General features: G+C 35.9%; 3 protein-coding genes across 5 annotated transcripts; 1 reads left to right on the top strand and 2 right to left on the bottom strand.

Annotated features, from left to right (window-relative positions):
* Window positions 1-2,979: 2,979 nt before the first annotated feature.
* On the bottom strand, window positions 2,980-3,919 carry LOC105224087 (thioredoxin domain-containing protein 17). Of its 2 annotated transcripts, none has more exons than XM_011202067.4 (4): window positions 3,788-3,919; window positions 3,509-3,717; window positions 3,332-3,416; window positions 2,980-3,257 (listed from the first exon to the last, which is right to left on the bottom strand). In XM_011202067.4, exons 1-4 carry the CDS (start codon window positions 3,811-3,813, stop codon window positions 3,101-3,103), a joined length of 477 nt encoding a protein of 158 aa, XP_011200369.2. In that variant the 5' UTR covers window positions 3,814-3,919; the 3' UTR covers window positions 2,980-3,100. The 2 variants fall into 2 exon arrangements, with proteins under 2 accessions (XP_011200369.2, XP_011200370.2); XM_011202068.4 differs by having other exon boundaries at window positions 3,509-3,687; window positions 3,749-3,892.
* A 21-nt stretch (window positions 3,920-3,940) lies between these two features.
* Window positions 3,941-8,396, top strand: LOC105224088 (uncharacterized). The gene is made up of 3 exons (XM_011202069.4): window positions 3,941-6,898; window positions 6,956-7,938; window positions 8,013-8,396. The coding sequence occupies exons 1-3, from the start codon at window positions 6,895-6,897 to the stop codon at window positions 8,193-8,195; spliced, it is 1,170 nt and encodes a 389-aa protein (XP_011200371.2). The 5' UTR covers window positions 3,941-6,894; the 3' UTR covers window positions 8,196-8,396.
* Window positions 8,249-19,126, bottom strand: LOC105224089 (chromosome-associated kinesin KIF4A). Of its 2 annotated transcripts, none has more exons than XM_011202070.3 (8): window positions 18,965-19,126; window positions 16,420-17,388; window positions 16,205-16,356; window positions 14,666-16,034; window positions 13,774-14,599; window positions 13,554-13,700; window positions 13,061-13,476; window positions 8,249-9,133 (listed from the first exon to the last, which is right to left on the bottom strand). In XM_011202070.3, the coding sequence occupies exons 2-8, from the start codon at window positions 17,088-17,090 to the stop codon at window positions 9,079-9,081; spliced, it is 3,636 nt and encodes a 1,211-aa protein (XP_011200372.2). In that variant the 5' UTR covers window positions 17,091-17,388; window positions 18,965-19,126; the 3' UTR covers window positions 8,249-9,078. The 2 variants fall into 2 exon arrangements, with proteins under 2 accessions (XP_011200372.2, XP_011200373.2); XM_011202071.3 differs by having other exon boundaries at window positions 13,554-13,697.
* Between the last annotated feature and the right edge of the window lie 648 nt (window positions 19,127-19,774).

Raw genomic sequence — 19,774 nt, 5'->3', positions numbered from 1 at the left:
TGTTGTCAATTCGACCAGTTCCAAATCGAGCGATGCGCCGCTCCATCGCCTCCGAGCAACAAAGTACGGCGTGCCGTAGCGTAGAGACGCTATCATTTCAGTGCAACTATTTGGGGCGCGTTCTCATTGAGCCGAGTTAATTATCCTCTGCACACACTCTGAGCTCTTGAGTGCGCTCGTACGCTCCTGTTCTTGAGTGGAACTCAAGTGAATTGAGTGAGTTTTGTTACGCGCTGTGACTCTTCGAAAGCTTCGATAGTTGTGCGTATGCATGTGTATGTGTGTGTGTGTGTGTGGAGATATGGCTGCTATGGTGATTGCATTTGTGATAAGAGCTGAGATAAGCCATAGCAGGGCACAGGGCGAGTTGAGCGCAGGGTTGTAGGGAAATTATAGTTCGTATTTAACAGTGATTCGCAATATGTGCGATATGATAAGCATTTTCAAATGTATCCACCCCTTAGTAAAACATCGTGTAAGTGCATATAATACAAATTGCTAAGATTTAGTTCAAAAAGAACCAGTTTAAGACAAAAAAATGAACTAGTTCGAAAAGGGCAAGTTGTGTTTCAAATTATTCGGTTTGCTTAATTGTTAATTTTTACCAAGTCGGCTTTTTTTATATAGTACAATAATAGTTTGGCTGAGTATAGATCTGATATATTTCGTCAGTTACCAGACATTTTATTGTAAATGCACATATATGTACAAGAGAAGGAAGATAAATAGGTCGAACAAGTTCTGCCTGATGGAAAATAAATGCGAAGAATATTTGTTTACACCTCTATCCTTACATGTAGAAAGTTGCTCGAAATATTGAACGAACCTAGGCAAGGTTGCCTAGGATCAAATAGCTCTATAAGGATGATGGCTTTTGTGATGCAGACACACAGAAAACATTTTTCAGACAGGTTAAAGATAGTTGGACAGTGCTGAGCGTATCTGCGTAGCTAGCTGGCTCTGATTATGTTTCGCCATTCTTTCTAAAATAGTCGGGCCGTCCTCGTATATACAATGCATACATACAGTGTTTGTCCGAAAAGTAATGGAACTGATTTTCTTCCGCCGCGACTGTACTTCGGAGCGTGCGCGTACCGACTGGATTCGGTAGAGCGTTTTCCTAGCTAACGAACGAGCGGCTGGTCCGTTGCCTGCGAGCACCTGAAGAGTCAGGACAAACGTGAGGTGTTACTGTAAGCAGGCTTACTCAGGTGTTGCTTTAGCAAGAAGTGGTGTGTTTCCGGTGGCATCAGACCTTTTTAGAGGGCGGCTGAAAAAAAACAAATCAAATCCGAAGTGAAAACGATGCTCATTGTCTTTTTTGACATCAAAAGCATCTTCCACCATGAATTTGTTCCTCTTGGGCAAACCGTCAACGCCAAGTTTTACGTGGAAGTCTTCAAAAGACTCAAACAAAGGATCAATCGGGTCCGACAAGACATCATAGCCAATTGGAAGTTTCACCACGACAACGCCCCAGCTCACACCGCCTTTCTTATGAAAAAAAAATCAGCTGAAAATAACTAAAGTTCCTTCAGTGTAATAGTGTTATGTATATGGAAAGTAGACGCTTAAAGAGTATCTTGGCAATCTTATATAGCTAATTTTTATGGGAATCAAATGAACTATAGTTCATAATACACTCTTAGCCCGCATTTAGCTTAACAATCACTAAATACACAACTCTTGAAGCCATTAGCGCCCGGATAGCTCTCGGACAACGATATAGTTCTCGGTCTACACCAAAATGAATTCTATAAAGGAAAGGTTCAACTAACACGTGTCGCTTGTCGAATTTCAAACCCTCCTTCATGGCGGAAAGAAAGCATCAGGAACTATTTCAGTGGACGGCAGTCAGCAGCAGAATTTAGAGGTAAGTTCCACAGTTGGATATTCTTTCTCACTCGTATTTAGTTACATTTGAAACCTCGCTAGCCGACCACTCTTTGGGCCTTCTCTCTTTGTTCCGACCCAGTCAAAACAACGTTTTATGTACCTCCCGTTAGATGACTTCAATGACAACACTTAACGCTACTCAACGGGGTTTGTGTTACCGAAGCTGCAATAAAAAATTCCAACCTAACCTCAAAAAAACGTCGAGCCGAGTCTATTTAGCCATAACCGTCTATTTGTCTGTATATACCCGAACTAATCACCCAATTTTTGAGATACGGATCTGAAATTTGGCACAAGCCCAAGAAGCTGCCTGTTTATCGAAACCGCCGTTATAGGACCACTATAGCATACCTATATCTGCCATACAAACTGATCGATCAGACTCAAGTATATGTATGGAAAACTCTTTAATTTGACACTAAATTTGGCAGAGAATATTATCAGATTGGATTATAGTGATATATTGGATTGGACTATAGTGATATAGTATTAAATAGAGGACTTTCAGAACCAAATTAAAGATCTTTTTATGCTACAAAAATGCACCTGTGAAGGCTTCGGTGAAGCCAAACACTTCAGAAAGTTCGCAAACAAGAGATGAACAATCCTACTTTATTCTTAAACATGTTGCAAGAGTACAAAAAAGAGAAAAAACAACAAAAAAGTACAGAATGAAATCAATTACATTCGACATGCCAAAAATAAACAGGAAATGATCTCGTTTGTGCCGATGCGGTGAGGGTTATTCGTACAACCGTCGGTATCTACAAGTTAGAGGCGGTTTATGCGGTCACTGAAAAAAGAAAAACAAAACAACAAAAACACACAAATTGAACTGTCATGCGACAATGACACTTTTATTAATGTAAAGCGCTAATTGTTCGTTAGGCAATAGACTTGCTTCACGTGATGCAGCAGAACACAAGTGAGTAATAACCCACTTTAACACAACAACAGAGAGATTTGAAACCACAGACGAACAGTGCGAACGTGTGGCGAAGCAATTAGTGCTTTAATGATTTTCTTGTGAGGAGACTGGGAGCCTCGAAAGCAATTAGAATAGGTTGTAATATATAAAAAATGTTTAAAAAAGTATTGCAAAAATTTTATTTTTACTGGTTTTTACATTTTACGTCTTTTTTAGTAAATAAGATAAGCTTCCTGTAAATGAACTGAATTTAAATAATATTTTTTTCTTCATCTTTTAATCCACTTCTTCGGTAAAGAACATTTCCAGCAGCGATGGTTTCGCGCATTGTTCGCCATCCAAGCGAGCCGGCGACTTCCAGCGCAGCAATGTTGGTATCACGGAGATGGGCGCGACAGTGTCCTTGCGAAAGGGATTTTGCATGTCCTTCCAACTGAAAATATAATTACCAAAAATATTAATAACATAACCACAATCTATAGGTACAAAATGTATAATTCAACCTACAATGCGCGCGGTCCAACATCAACAACAACAAACACTGAGTTCTTATCCGCGTGTTCATTGAGGGCGGAGAGCACAAATGGTTCAGCTATTTAAATTGGGAATTAAAGTAATGATTAGCAATAAAACCAAACTCAAATCAACGGTAGGTCAGCTACAACACATCCACAGACAACTCACCTTCATTGCAGTCAGGACACCAGCTCTTGCCCGTTTCATCCTTCTCGCCGGTGAAGTACACATTTACTTGGCTGCTACCATCTTGAGTCAACTTATCCACAGTTTTGCGAAATGCCTCGTAACCGCTTACTTTCAGTATCTCCATCTCAGCTTCCGAATTCTTCGCTTTGCTCTTCGGACTGATCAATAACCAAAAGCTGCTAAATATGCTAAGGTAAAAGTTGTTCTTTTCTTTATCACCTTGTAGAATCCAACGTTATCAGTTGTATAATCTATTACCAGTCGTTAAGATAAAGAGATAGCATTTGCTATTGATTACAATTGTTGAACCGGCAAACATAAATTTGTTTTGCTATTTTCGTGACCTAAAATCAGCTGTTTGATTGGAAAAGAACTGTCATAGTTTGAAAGTGGTGCTGCCAGATGTGTCGGGGAGAGTGCCACATTATCCGGAATGTGAACACCTGTTAAATACAATATTTTATTCTCTTATACCAAACACTAAATATCATTCTTCCATATCGCCTACCATAAATATCCATTCCTTAGGTATCCACCGCTTAAATAACACATAACGAAATTGTGCTGGAGTAACTATAGATTAGCGCGGCAACTCGAATTCTTCTTCTGCTCTAGATGTCGGTTTGACTCCTGGAAGACAGTCAATGAAGCTGTTAATAGATCCGTTTCTTCATTTCGAGCGTTTACTCCAAATTGAAACCCCAATTGAAATATTTCTCCATTAGACATTTACAAGACAGGAGAGTCTTTCTTTTGCTTAGAAAGTTCGGCTTCACTGTTTCTTCTTTTTTATTGGCGTAGATACCGCTTACGCTACAGCCGCTGTTTGGCGCCAATTAGAGATTCCAAGTATAACCAGGTATATCTCCATCTAGAAACCGCTTACGCTGTTATAGTCGAGTTAACAACAGCGCGCCAGTCGTTTCTTCTTTTCGCAAGGTGGCGATTGGAGTTTCCAAGCGAAGACAGTTCCTTCTCCACCTGGTCTTTCCAACGGAGTGGAGGGCTTCCTATTCCTCCGCTGTCCCCAGCGGAAAATGCGTCGAATACTCAGAGCTGGGGTGTTTTCATCCATTGGGACGACATGACCTAGCCAGCGTAGCCGCTGTCTTTTAACTCGCTGAACTATGTACTACGGTATTCGGCGTTCCCAATATACAAAGCACCAAATCCTCCGCTGAACCTTTCTCTCGTAACGCCGACTCACCAGATTTTATCGTCCATCCTTCTGAACCATATAGCAGGACGGAGATGATGAGTGATTTATAGAATTTGGTCTTTGTTCGTCGAGAGAGGACTTTACTTCTCAATTGCCTACTCAGTCCGAAGTAGCTCCTGTTGGTAAGTGGGTTTTTGATGCTGACGTATTTGTTGGTCTTAATACTGGTTCCAAGATAGACGAAATTATCTACGATTTCGAAGATCTGATGACAGGAGATATTTCGTCTTACCCTCGGTCTCTACCAGACCAATTTGCTTCGCTTCCTTATCCAGTCTGTAGAAAACAGAACTACCATGTACAAGAACTGAGTTGCATCAAAGGGGAAAGATATTTTTTTTTTATTCCTCAAAATCATTTTAGGCATGATGTCTGTCACGTCTGGATCACAGTTAGACTGCTATATTCAATTCAAATAAAACTCCTCTAATTGGATATTAACTCTCGACAAAGCGCCTTGAACCAATCACAAACTTCCTTTCGTGCTTTATTTCCATTTTCGTTTTTTCACTTGGATGTTTAAAAGTATGTTATCCGAGACAGTGTTGAGATGATTCCATCTCATCTTCTTCAAGCATCGCAGCTCCTACCCGGTCCAATTCTGCAGCTAAGAAGATCGAAATACCTGCCCTAGCGAGCTCATAAGACTTGAAGTTTCCTGCAATACCGTTGTGACCAAACACCCAAACTAGTCGAAGCATGTTGTTTTGTTGTGGTTGTAATGGTTATCTAATCCCGTTATTGTAAGGTTCAGATAAGTTGTCATCGAGGACATTCAAGTAAGGTAGGTAGCTAGTAAACGTGCTGTTTCGACGGGGTCGGGCCATAGGGAGGGAAGTGTCAGATGTGTAGGGCTGGCTGGGCATGCAAAGAGATGGTTAGTGTCATGCGGGGCCTCGTTGCATGCTGGACATATATTTAATATGCCGTAGTCGATTCTGTATAAGTAGGAACTTAACCTGATACAGTATCCAGAACTAGAACACCCCAGCAGAAACTGAAGCTTCTTCAACTGCGTTTCAGTGTATTCAGGCGACCATATTGGTGCGGGCCAACAACGTTTCTTTGTCTTTTCCCCATTTGCTGCCTGCTAGCAACTTGAGGATTTTATTGAGGTTCTGTACTTTGGCAATAATTTCGTCCTCTCGCAGGGTAGTTTTTGCTTGAGGCCAAGTACTATATGTGCGTTTATGATGCTAAGTGTTGTGGTGGTATCTTCACTACTGGGGATAGAAGAGTTATCGGACGATAGGATTCCTCTTTGTTTTAGAGTTTCCCCAAGTTTCAGTAGTGGGAACACTCTTCCGATATTCCACACATCGGGTATTAGAAGAGCAGTCAGCGATAGTTGTTTTAGAGTGTGTATTAGTGTTTGGAAGATTTTGCTTTATTGATGACACTCCGAACCTACTCATCGGTGAAAGTAAGTGATCCGCAGTCTTTTGCCATTTTGCGCAACCGTTGGGTAGCACATCGTTTGGCTTTGCCTACCAAAGGATGCAGTGTAAATTGCCGGCTAAAATAGCTGACGCGTTTCTCCGGATCCGAAGATATATGACCATTATATTGAATCTCAACTCGGTCATAATGTAACTTCGGGTTAAGCAAAACCTTCACAGTAGTTCAAAGCTTACTCACGCCGATGGCGAGGTTGCAACACCAGAGAGGGTGCTCCAGTCGAATCATGAAATACCTCAGTGCAAGAGGTAGGGATTCTAGATATTCCTTCAGGAGACTCGAACTTTATATATATTTTGGATATAGCTTACGGACACTTATTCACAAATTATTATTTCTACTTAAGTGGCCAAAACTTCAATAAACAAATTAAATGAGCTAAAAACAAAATAATTAAATTTCGCGCTCAAACTTGACACACTTTCAGTACAACTTCTGCACTTGAACTTCTTGGCCAAAGTCAGCGGCCAAGAGTTCTGCAGAAAACGCGTAAAATAACCTTGCAGAGTTGACAGAAAACCAAATGCTTGTAGGAAAAAAATATGCTTAGGTCAACTAAAGGTGCAGAACTGGCTTGGGAAAAGAAAACAATGAGCTCCGACATATTTAAACAGCAGCCGAGACGATGAAATGAGCACTTTCTTGGCACATTAAACGCAGAAAGGTACAAACGGTGCAGAACAACGACATGGGTAAGTGGATTTTTTCATTTTACTAAATTTCTTTTCATGCTTTTGAACAACTTACAGTATATCTCAGGGGTCTTTTTGTGAAAACACTATTTTCGACCACAATTTTATTGGCGGTACTAAGCTTAAGCCAGGATGTGGAGGCGGGTACTATGAAAATTGCCTACAAGAAACCAATTTTCGGCAAATTAAGTACAACAAAAGAGAGACGCTACAAGTTAAGGCCAGATTACATGCGAAAAACACCAATGAATGCAGCCGCCAGTGTAAGTACGGGCATGAGCACGAGCGCGAGTTCACTTGTCGGCAGCACAATGTTAACAACCACCAGCAGCACCACGCCCACTTTGCTACATTCATTGGCGCCCACAGATTGGAACGCATGGGCAACAACAACACCACTGCCGGTGGTAGAGCACAATTTAGGGAATAACTACAACAGCAACATGGAGAGTAATGTAGGTACTCACTACCAGAACAATATGGAGAGTATTAAAGCCGAGGCAGAGGCTGCCATTTATATGCCGAAACCTTTGCAATATGAACACGCCGCCACACACAGCCAATATATGGATTTAAATCCACTGAAGCAAAGCGAATCTGGCGTGGACACACTGCTGCCACATATAATGCCACCGGTGAACAACACCTTAGAAGCACCGCAGCTGCATCACGATGTACAAGCAGTGCACGTAATCGGCGATAACATGGAGGCACAGAGTAACACAAATGTAATGAGCGACACCGAGACAAACGCTGAAGTCGAAGAACTCTTTCCTTTGCCACAGCCAGAGTTGCTGGTTGCACCACGCGCCCTGTCTACGCGCAGCAACACGCACGCAAAAGCACGCAAAACAACAGCAACAACAACAGAGCATAGTCGAGCGGTACCATGCACCTGTGGCGTTTTTCTAGCCTCACAAATCAAACGCGGCACCAACGAACAACCCGAGGGCGCACCAGTGATCACCAACGAGTTGGACCGCACATTTGCTTGCAACGCCGTCGGACAGAAGCAATGCCAGACCAAATGCCTGGAAACTGTAAGTGCATAAGCGATATTTTTTATTGTATTTTATTTAGTAAGTGACACTACGTCGACTAAAACTTCCACCAGATAGTGCAGCACTTGCCCAATTCAGCGAATATACTGTGCGCAACGCTAAATCGGGACTGCCGCAAGGAGCGCGCCTACCTCTTCATCAAGAATTGCCGCAATCAATGGCACAATACGAACTTGTCGGCGGGACGAGAGTATTGCTGTCGCGATGGTCAACCCTATAACTGTCCGATGGTTTGAGGGAAGGAATTCTATATCGAGTGTTTGTGTGAATTTTGAATAAAGAGCTTGGATTTTTCAAATATAACTTACAAATGGTTTTTTATTACGTAAAAAATGAAATAATCAATTGCTTGAGTAATCAAGCCATGTTCTATGACTAAAATATACGTAGTAGATCTCTACACCACAAGCAAAAAAAAAAAACGAAAAGAAAAATAATATTTTAAAATAAATACAATAACAATGCAAAAATGCTGACAATGAAACGGTAAAATCAATGACCAAATTGACAGTTGTGGATATGTTGTAGGGAGGTTAGGGTGAGGTGACAACGAGTTAATGATGCGAAACATTAAACAAACTGGACGCGCACGTACAGTGTTTTAAAAATGTGTATGTATGTAACTTACTATTTATAAACGAATAGTTTTAGATTTAAAAATTAACTTAAATTTGCCCAAATTGCAGATAACTAAGAAATTTAATATTTATATATATATATACTATATGTATGTTTAACTATATGTATTTATGTTTTTTGTTTAACTAAAGGATTATTATAGTTAAATAGTTATTGTTGTTGTTGTTGTTTTCCCTTACAAAATCACGCATATTTTAGGCAAGCGCAGGCTACTTTCCTTACCATTAACAATTCCATTTGGCTAATATTAATACAATTTCGATATAAATATACACGTAACCTACGAAATAACAATTTTAATTTTTATATTTATTAACTACTAAATGCATGTGGAACGCTTTAGCCGCGCGTTTATGGAAATGTTTTGAATGCGTTTGATGATTAAATTGATTAATGACATTCGCCTTTGCTCGCCTAAAATATGCGCACTTTTGTAATAAATTTAGTCTTTTACATTTTAAATTTTTTTTGACACATTTTTCACTCGAAGAACTTCTTCTTGGCTGAAGGCAAATCGAAGGATATCGTGGATAATCTGAAAGCACAGAAGAACATTTGAGAACAGGAAAGAGGCCAGTTTCAGCTTTGTGTCGCTTATTATTTCAAACTAAAAATCATGTTTTATGCGCATACATACATACAGCGGTGATTTCATGCTGGTACTTGCAACTTACATAGATACATATGTGAAAAAATGGAAATGATTAAGTGAATGCACATTTACCATAAACACAAAAAAGAATTAGAATTTTGTGAGAATTAAAAATTTTTGAAGATTAAACATTTATGAAAATTAAAATTTAAAAAATTAAAAATTTGGGAAAATGAAAAAAATTGTGAAAATAAAAAAATTTGAAAATGAAAAATTTATGAAAATTGTGGAAATCAAAAATTTGTGAAAATTAACAGCTAATTAATTCGAAAAGAGAATTGAAAATTCATTAAAGCTACAAGCAGGCAAATAACAAAAGCAATAATAAATGGTTCGTGCATTGATCGGAATTATATGGAATTATTTTTGTTAGTGGAGCTATTTTGTTGTGCTATTGGATTTCATGTTAGTTTAGAAATTTTTTGTTGTTATACTTTATACTTTTTATTTATTTATATACATACATATTTGTTCTCCATTGGGCAATGTCGATTGATAAGAATTTTATTTTATGCTCGAAAAGAGCACTCTAATATAAACAAACTTAAAAAATACTATTGTTTGCTCACCCACAATAACAAGTCAAAAAAGTAAAATAAAAATATAAAATAAAAAAAAATAAAATAAAAAAAAAACAAAAAAAATGAAATTAAAAAACAAAAAAAAATAAAATAAAAAAAAAATAAAATAAAAAAAAAATAAAATAAAAAAAAATAAAATAAAAAAAATAAAATAAAAAAAATTAAATAAAATCAAATAAAATAAAAAAAAAAAATAAAAAATAAAATTAAAAAAATAATAAAATTAAAAAAATTAAAAAAAAAATAAATAAGACAATAAAAAGAAATGAAAAAGAAAAAAATAAAAAAAATATAAATAAAAAATAAAATTAAAAAAAAAAAACATTAAATTAAAAAAAAAAAATTAAAAATTATACAAAAAAAAAATTAAAATAAAAAAAATTAAAATAAAAAAAAATTAAAATAAAAAAATTAAAATATTAAAAAAGAATTATAAAATTAAATAAAATATTAAAAAAATTAATTATTAATTATAAAATAAAAAAAAATTAAAAAATTAAAAAATAATTATAAAAAAAAAAATTAAAATAAAATAAAAACAATTAAAATATTAAAAAAAAATTAAAAAAAAAATTAAAAACAATTTTAAAAATAAAAAAAATTAAAAAAAAAATAAAAAGAAAATAAAAAAATTTTTAAATATTAAAAAAAAATAAAAAAGTACAAAAATAAATAAAAACCAAACAACAACTAAATGAGTTAACAAAATTAATAAAAAATAAATAAATAAGTTAAAAAAATTAATTAATTAAAAAATAAATAACTAAATTTAAAAAAAGTTAATGAAACAAAAAAATAAATTAAATAAAAATTGATTAATTAAAAAGAATAAATTAGTTAAAAAGATGTTGGTTAATTTACATTTGGAAAAATTCCATAATCTTATATTTAGGTCCAAAGTTGATTTGCTTGTAACTTGTATATACACAATTAGCAACTTTTTTTTTTAAATCATTTTTAGGAAACCAGAAATCATTTTTATTACCTTCGAATAACCAAATATTTCATAAAGTTTAAAAAACCTCTTAGCTATCTTGCAAATTTAAAAAAGATTTCTAAAAGCAATTTGGCAAGATAAATTAAAAAAGATTTCTAAAAGAGGACTTTGATGGATAAATAAACAGCTTCTTGGAGAGAAAAGGACATGTACAAAATTTAAATTCGATTTTTCAGAAAGTAAGATACTAACTAGTTTACGTATATAAAGACATACAGACATGGCTAAATCGATTTGGCTCGTAATGCTGGTAATTTATATATACATATGTATATGCTTTTATACTATAATCTCCGACGCTTCCTGGTAGGTGTTACAATCTTCGTGGCCAACTCAATATTCCTGTTCAGCATATAATGTAAAACCGTAACTAATCCTTCATCTAACTAATAGCACTTTGGGGAATCATTTTAAACTTATGCACTCTAAAAAAAATATGTATAAATCTCGTATCATATTCTTTAAAATATGGAAAACCTACATGATGGGTGGATACTTACATATGTATGTTCTAACGAAGACTACCCTTCAACAAAAATTCAACCAATAACACCAAGCACCTAAAAATATGCAATAGTTTTTATAACACTGCGGTACATTTCCCCAATATGAATAATAACGATAAATTCAAATGCCTTTGCTAAAAATTCTATAGTAAATTACTCGGGAAATTAAAATTTAGAAAAAAATTGAAAATTTAGAAAAAAATTAAAAATTTAGAAAAAAAATTGAAATTAAAAAAAATGAAAATTAAAAAAAATTAAAATTTAGAAAAAAAATTAAAATTAAAAAAAATTTAAATAAAAAAAATTAGAATAAAAAAAATTAAAATAAAAATTTTGAATATTAATTTTTTTTTTTATAAATTGAACATTTAGAAAAAAATTGAAAGTTTGAAAAAAAAATTGAAAATTTAGGAAAAATTTTGAACATTAAATTTTTTTTTATTTAAATAAAAAAAATTAAAAACAAAAAAAACTTAAAAAATTAGAAAAACATTTGAATATTAAAAAATTTAATAAAAATAAAAATTTAAAAATTTTGAATATTAATTTTTTTTTTTATAAATTGAACATTTAGAAAAAATTTTGAAAGTTTGGAATAATAATTGAAAATTTAGGAAAAATTTTGAAAATTAAACAAAAAAACATTTGAAAGTTTAGAAAAATATTTGAAAACTTAAAAAAAATTAAGGAATTGACAAAAAGCATTTTGAATATAAAAAAAAGGTGAAAATTTAGACCATAAAATTGAACATTTGCAATAAAAAAATTTTTAAAGTTTAGAAAAAACTTGGAAAAAATATGAATATTTAGAAAATAAAATTTGAGATTTAGAAGAAAATTGTGAAGTTAAAAAAAAAAATTTAAGTAAAAAAATTGAACATTTTGAAGAAATTTTGAAAGTTAAAAACAAACATTAGAAAAAATTTCGAAAATTAAAAAAAAATTTAAAATTTTAGTTAAACAAATTAAAAAAAAAAAATTGTAACGGTTAAAAAGTTTCGAAAGTTTATGAAAAATTTTGAAAATTAAAACAATTTCGAAATTTAAAAAAAATTTGGAAATACTAGTAAAGCAAATTTGAATATTAAAAAAAAATCGAAAATTTAGAAAAAAAAATTAGTAATCCAAAAAGTATTTGGAAACTTTTTATACGATTTTAACCTTTAAATACGGCAGGGGTAGTGGAATTTCATAAAAAAATTGCATTAAAAAGAGCAACTTCCCAAATTCTTAATAAATAAATAACAAATCGATACAGAATCATTCAATAACGGATAATTATCTTCCTCCAACACCCAAACGTAGTACTACGAGCAGCCAAAGATAGTAGTAAACAATAAATAAATAAAAAACATTAAATGTTAAAGTATACAGTATACCACCAATTAAATACAATTTTGAAATGAGAATAGGTCGAGAAATCAATAGGTGATAAACAAATAAAATTGAGTAGCTTATGCACAAAGACTATTGAAAAGCGGAAGCCATAGCCATTTAATATACACATGCAGGCGGTAAAATGCACCGTTTTGTTATTGTTACTAAGAACATTCGTGTTAGATAAGAGTAAATGGCGTTCACAAAATACTGCACACAATCAAAGACGAGCTATGCAAAGCTGTTCAAATGTTGATATTCAACAAGCACAAAATTTGGATGAAATGATAATGAAGGCATGTGCGCTTGAAAGTAGCGAAAGCAACAACAAATGTCATGTAACAATTACCTGGCCATTTTAGGTGTGAGATACGCGGGGTTGGGCTTCGCAAAAGTAGATTCAGCATCTTTGCTTACGTCATTGCTAACGGTAAGGTTCGCTTTCGGCGGTGTGCGTTCCAATGAGCGATCAGCGGCTGGCGGCGCACTATGGTTATTGTCATCGCTAGCACCAGACTCTTCGTTCTCTTTGTCGTCATTGTCCGTGGCGTGTTTGCCATTTTTGCAAGCGTCGCCACAATGGCATTTCGACGAGCATTTATCGCCAAGTGAAAAGCAACCGCAACGCTTGTTTATGCAATCCTTGCGACACTTGCAACCGCCCATCTTACGCTTGGTGGTGTTATTTTTGCGCTCGGGATGACTGGTAGCTGTGGTGAAGGTGTCATTGGTGTCGGTGCTAGTGTTCCGGCTAGTTGTCAGACGCTGCATTTGTGTGAAATATAGACAATAGTGAAGTGAAATTCAAGGGAATAATATACGATATGGCGTCTGTGGCTTACGGTGAGTCGATTTCTACGTCGGTAGCCCGGCGTCTTGGCCCAGTCCGGATCATCAGAGTCGTCTTGATCGGACCCACTCGAAAGCGATATGGCATCATCGTCCTCACCGCCATCATCAAGCTCAATGGTTTCTTGTTTATTTACCTGCTGCAAACAACAACGATACTCATACTCATCTCTAATTTGTGTGCGTCAACCCCCTGTGCAGCCATTTGCTCACCTTCTTGAAAACCTCTTTTTTGCGTGTACCCTTCGCTTGCACCGCCTGCTGCAATTCGTTAACCAAATTCTTGTAGTATTCCAATTCTTCGCGCAATGTGTCCATTTTGTTCAATTGCTCCTCTTGGATTTTCAGACGCTCCTCTTGCTCTGGTGTTAGCGCATCACCTGTGCCCACGGCCAGCTGTGGCGCATTATGTAATTCCCTCAACAGCACGGCTATTTTCTCTTCATACGTGTTCTCACGTTCGGCTATGGCCTCTTCGTGTTCCAACTCCATGAGACGCATGCGCTTCGCTGCTACTGTACTCGTTTGCTCGGCTGCCTCACGCAGCGCAATTTGCTCGTCCAAGGCGATCTTTTGTTCCTGCAGGCGTATGGCATGTTCGCGTCGCATATCGGAAATCGATTTGAGCACTTTGCGTAGCACAGCACGCGCCTCTGGCACGCTTTGTATGCCCTCGGCGAGGGTGCGCATGCGCGTTTCCAGATCTATGGAGCAAACCTTCTGCTGCAAATCGGTTATCTGTGCATTGCGCATTTCGAGATCCTCGCGCAACGAGTCCAGTTCTTGTGCTGCACCACTGCCCGTTTCCGGTGGCTGCTTTTGTAGTTCCGCAATGCGAGTGCTAATGATCACGCGATCTTCCATTAACTGTTCAAGCGAATGTTCTGCATCGATGAACGTTACAATTACCTCTAATTCGCGTTCCACCCACGAGATGACCTGTTCGATCTTGTTGCTGGCCGTATTCGCATCTTTTGCTGTTTGTGGCTTCTGGCGCTGCGATTGTGCCACACGTTGTCGGTCCAGAGCATCTTTGAGTCTGAAAATGGTAGTAGCACGTTATACACAAACAAATTTTAAAATAATTTTAGTTAAGAAATAATACCGTTTGTTGATGGCAAGCGCTTCCTCGCACTTACGCTTCAAGACGTTGCGTTGCTTGGTGTGCAACGCCTCCTTGCGCGCCATTTCGTTCTTTAGCTTGCGGTCTTTGTTGCGCAACTGTATTAACTCTTTTTCGCGCGACATTTTCCATTGACGGAAGTTCTCCGATTCTTGGCGCATTGCGCGTATCAACTTCACTTTGGATTCTTTCATCGCTTGTATTTCAGTGTGTAGATTCTGTATCTTTTGCGTCTCCTTCTCACGCACTTTCAACAACTTGGCTTGCTGCGTGTTCTTGCGCTTCATGTCGCTAATCTCATGTTCTAGCGTCTGTAGGCGCTTACGCCGTTCCTCTGCTAACTTAGCGGAGGCGTTTTCTTTTACATGCCGCAGTTTGTCCAGCAATTGATTTCTCTCATCTTCCAACTCTTGTATCTTTTTCTCACATTCCTTAAACTTTTCTTCGGTGTTATCTTCCAGCGTACAAAACTTCACCAAATTACCAGCAACACGTTGATGCAGCTCCTCCTTGAGGTTTAATTCGCGGTTAATGCGTCGCAATTGTTCCTTATAATCCATTTGTATATTGGTGTAGGCGTCAGCTTGCTCCTGCATTTGCGAGCGTACTTCCAGCAGCGCGCTGCTGGCATCTTCGTCTTCGGCACTGCCAACACTGCCGTTAAGTGTTTCTCGTTTGTGGTTTTCTATTTCGGTTTGTGTGCGCTCCAACTCCACGTCAAGACCGTCGACCAACTGATTTAATTGTTTGATGCGTTCAGCAGTGTTTTCTTGCTCTTCCAAGGTGGCATTTACTTTGTAGCTATTGCCCAACTCATTTGCAATCACTTTTAGCTCGCTCATTTTTAGCTGGAGCTTCTCATGCGCTTCCTCCGTAATGTGTGCACGCATTTCGTGCTCAGCTACGTCGTGCAGTGTCGCCTGGAACTGTCGTTGCAAGGTGTGGTATTTCTCTTGGAGTATTTGATATTTCTTAACCATCTCACCGCTTGTGTTTACGATGGCAGTTGCGGCACCTGGTGGCGCTGATATGCTCTGTAGTGCGCCGTTAAGTGAGCTACTCATTTGTGCGGTGCCGCCGGTTGCAGCCAATAGTTCAACGCGTAACTTTTGTATAATGCCTTTGAGGTGATTAATCTCTGCAGCGTGTGGGTCTTGGTTAACGATTGGTTTATTCTTGATTTTTCGTGCGCGGTCTGCATAGCGTAGGGTACTTAACGTCTCGGCGACATTGTAGTCTGCCGGACTGACGCAGGCTATCATTAGTGTGATCGAATTGCCGCCGAGGGAGTCTTGCAACAGACGAGTCAGTTTGGAGTCGCGGTAACGCACGAATCCTGAACCTTGACCAGCTGAAAAAATTTCAAATTTTTAATATTTTTTAATTTATATAGTTTTATATAAATAATATTTTTTGATATTATTTCAATTACTTTATGTTAGTACTACATTCTAACTACACCAACCATTAGTGTTACGCCGATATACAACAACTACGCGCGAGCATATGTTATTTACTTACAACCAAGTGCTGATATAACATTTCCCAACGCTAACAGACCCTGATTAATTTTAACGCCTTCTTTGAAACGATCACCTGTGGCTTGGGTTTTCTTGGAACGCTCCGAACCAGCCAAATCAACTAAATGGAATTTCGATGTGGTTACTGTGCGCCTGCAAAGGAAATTTTTTTTAATAAATAATTAACAATATATTGAGTGTCAAATTTGTACGTACATCTCATCCTTTTTTGTGGCCTCGACTGTGATTGTGAAAATTGCATGTGACCGCGATGACTGCTCGTTCATGGCAGTAGCTGCCACAGCTCGCCCCGACGAGCCGCGCAGCAGGCAATCAGTTGTTTCGCCTGCCGACGAAACTAGCATTTCTGTTAAGCCTGGCATAATAACGCCATTGCGATTTTCACGCATTTCAACAACAGCCTGTTCCCGCGGCTGATCCGATAGTAAATCATATAATTGCTCTTGATACAATTCCATAAACGAACACTTTACCACAAAATCACATTCATTAGCTAAATTTTTAATGCGTTCAAAAATATCGCGCATAATACGTGGTATAACGCCAGCATTTTCATCCAATTCTCCATCAAAAGCTGTGCCCATAGTATGGGTCTTGCCAGAACCAGTCTGGCCATAAGCAAGTATTGTGGCATTAAATCCTGAGAAGAATTTGTCTAATAGACCTGTTACGATCACATCATATATATATTCTTGTGTATCACGAGCATCGAACACATAGTTGAAAGTGAATGTATCCGAACGATTCACAATCACTTGTGGAGAATCACCGACACGCTCCACAGCCTCCTGACAGCCACGATCTCGTTCCGAAGACACAAGTGGCCGTATGCGTACCGCCACACGCACATTATCAACATCGCCCATTGAACTAATTTTATTTTTTCCCTCCACCTTGTATCGATTTTTTCACCTTCAATTTATTGGATATGCAGTTTTTTTCTTTAATTGGTTGTTTGTTTAGCTTAGGCACTACGTCAGTCAGTGATAACTAGTATTATTTAAACATAAATAACGGAACTTAAAGAAAAATTAGGAAAATTGTAAGAATGTCCTTCGATAAGAACAGTGAAATTCGAAATGGCGCTGCCGTTAGCTGTCGTTCAAGCCGTCGTCAGCGATTTCCATTCAGCTGCCGAATGTAATAGATTGCCTGGAATGTGTGCTGAAAGAAAGAAGTTGCCATTTTAGGTTTTGTTAGCGGGAAATAACGTTAGCAATTTGAAGTCTTCACTTTCAAAAATATTTTTTCATTAATGAAAAATAAAGAAATAAAATGTATAAATAAAATATATGTATGTTATTATAACCAGTTAATATTAAATAATTATTTTATTATTTATAAATTTATATAGCAAAATTATTTTTAAGGGGAAGTCATTACAATTATGATAAAGCAAAAAGAACTGCTTCCTTGGTGTTGAGTAATAATTTTTAATATTTGTGACTTCTTCATTTACACACACACTTTGGCTTAATTGTGCATTTGCATTGACGTAAAATTAAAAAAAAGCAATTGATTGGGTATTTATGTATGATTCTGTTATATACATACTTATATGGTTTTTATCAAAATACAATCAATAAAAGTTTTAATAACTGTAGGTTTAACTTTTGCGTTTCACGGATTTAATTATGTTAATTTGATAAGCGCTTAGCAATAATCATGTGTAGGTGCACCTTTATTCCGATTGTGCCTGATAATCATGAACGCGACTGTTATCATGTCTGTATAGAAAAAGTAAAGTTATAAAATAATTCACTTCGAAATAGGTGTGGTGGTTTTTCGCATGATGTAAATTATAAGAATTGATTGTCAAGGGCAATAAAATGTTGGGCTATTCAAAATAAATATTTTTTTCTATTAGGCACATTTGCAACTATTTACCTTACACATCTATTTGAATTAATACTACTTCTATAGTACAAAGTAGTTAGTTAAATTCATTCAATATTATTTTACAAAGAATAATTGCTTCGATGCTATTGCGACATTTGACGATCTAAGCGCTCAACTATTCACCCCATTATAAATGCATTTGCAATTACAGCTTGAAATTAATGAACTTTCATGGTCGTAATTACTTCTATACAAGTATTTTACCATTTACAAACTAGTTTTAAGAGATGTATGATTCATTGTTTGTACACTGATTGGTAATAGTTAATCCATTTGAAAATGTTACATGCGTATACTCGTACTTAACTATTAAAAATGGCTTTTCCCACCAAACGTTCCAGTGACCACACATTAACAAAGCCCGTAAACTTGTTTAGAAAAAATGTACTTATTTGCGCAACCGGAAGATAGATTACCTGTTTTCTATTGCGAAAAAATAAACGCGAAAATAATTTAGTGTATATGCACGCACACACATGCACATACACCTGAACACACATACCTATATTTAGTTCTATCTCAAACACAATACTCTTAATAGCGATAAGTAGTTTATTGTTATCTACTATTATTTACCAAACCTGTTTTTATACGTTTTTTGTTGTTGTTAGGTTAAGAAGTTTAACAAAGCGTTAATGCCACACGATAATAACACAAATTTGCAAATAGAAAACATATGATTTTAGCATTAGAAATATTGTCCCATGTTTCACCCACAGCAATTATTAAACACGTTTCATATGCCGGAAATATACAAGTATTTATAAATAAAATATCACTTATATAATATATAAATATTGGCAATGTGACTAGTAGTTGTTATATATTAAATTATACTTACAATTCACATTACTTTTACTTTTATTTATCCCAACACAATAAGCAGACACATTTCAATTGGTTTCAATTTTTATTAAATTTCCGTTTAGCTCCCATATGTTCACTTAGCTTATCGCTGCCGCTGCGATCGTTGACTATTGCCGCGGCGAAGGTATTAATGGAATAAGCTATTTTGTATTTTTTTATAGATTCGCGCGATTCCAGCTGAATTTTGGTGATAACGATTTGCGGTGTTGCCAGATTTGGTTTTTGTAATAGTTGGTAAAACGTTTTGTTAGTAAATAAAAGCCTTTTTAATTGTGTTTTTAATACCCAGCAGTCAGCTATCCGAAAATCTTGTGTATATTAAATTGTTCCACCATTTCTTTATCGTAGTTTCAAACAGTTTTTTTTTGTGAAAGTGAGTTAATTTTCATGCAATTTCTTCGGAACTATTTTTGTTGCGTGTAGTAACGGCCTTCTGGTTAATTTAATGATTTGATGGATACTTTTATAATATAATACCCATGGTTTATAAATAACTAGATAAGGATAAATGTACCTTTAAGCAATTGTATAGGGTATATGTTTTCAATTTCTTAAAAATATTTGGATACAAAAATTTTCATTTTTTAATTTTTGTATCCAAAGTTATAGTTAAATGATACATTTTTATTGGAAAATGCAAGAAAGGAACGAAAAATACATTGCTAATGCATTAGTCAATTATTTGGTACCGTTATTGATATATATTCTAAGAAGGTACTTGCTGATTTGAAATTTGTGAAGCAATATACATACTTTTCAATAGGCTTTTTCACTGAAAATAGCG

Source organism: Bactrocera dorsalis, chromosome 4 (assembly GCF_023373825.1).
Source record: "Bactrocera dorsalis isolate Fly_Bdor chromosome 4, ASM2337382v1, whole genome shotgun sequence".
Classification (NCBI taxonomy): domain Eukaryota; kingdom Metazoa; phylum Arthropoda; class Insecta; order Diptera; family Tephritidae; genus Bactrocera; species Bactrocera dorsalis.
Note: the sequence above shows the minus strand (reverse complement) of the source record. Positions and strands in the feature narration are given on the sequence as shown.

Excerpts from the sequence above, each read along its gene's own strand:
- LOC105224089 (XM_011202070.3), bottom strand. The coding sequence starts at position 17,090 with ATGGGCGATGTTGATAATGTGCGTGTGGCGGTACGCATACGGCCACTT. Across the intron at positions 16,357-16,419 it reads GCCACAAAAAAGGATGAGAT|GCGCACAGTAACCACATCGA; the intron begins GTACGTACAAAT and ends TTTCCTTTGCAG. Across the intron at positions 13,701-13,773 it reads AAAAAGAGGTTTTCAAGAAG|CAGGTAAATAAACAAGAAAC; the intron begins GTGAGCAAATGG and ends TGTTGTTTGCAG.
- LOC105224087 (XM_011202067.4), bottom strand. The coding sequence starts at position 3,813 with ATGCTATCTCTTTATCTTAACGACTG. Across the intron at positions 3,417-3,508 it reads GTGTCCTGACTGCAATGAAG|CTGAACCATTTGTGCTCTCC; the intron begins GTGAGTTGTCTG and ends CAATTTAAATAG. Across the intron at positions 3,258-3,331 it reads GATGTTGGACCGCGCGCATT|TTGGAAGGACATGCAAAATC; the intron begins GTAGGTTGAATT and ends TTATATTTTCAG.
- LOC105224088 (XM_011202069.4), top strand. Across the intron at positions 7,939-8,012 it reads AGACCAAATGCCTGGAAACT|ATAGTGCAGCACTTGCCCAA; the intron begins GTAAGTGCATAA and ends AACTTCCACCAG.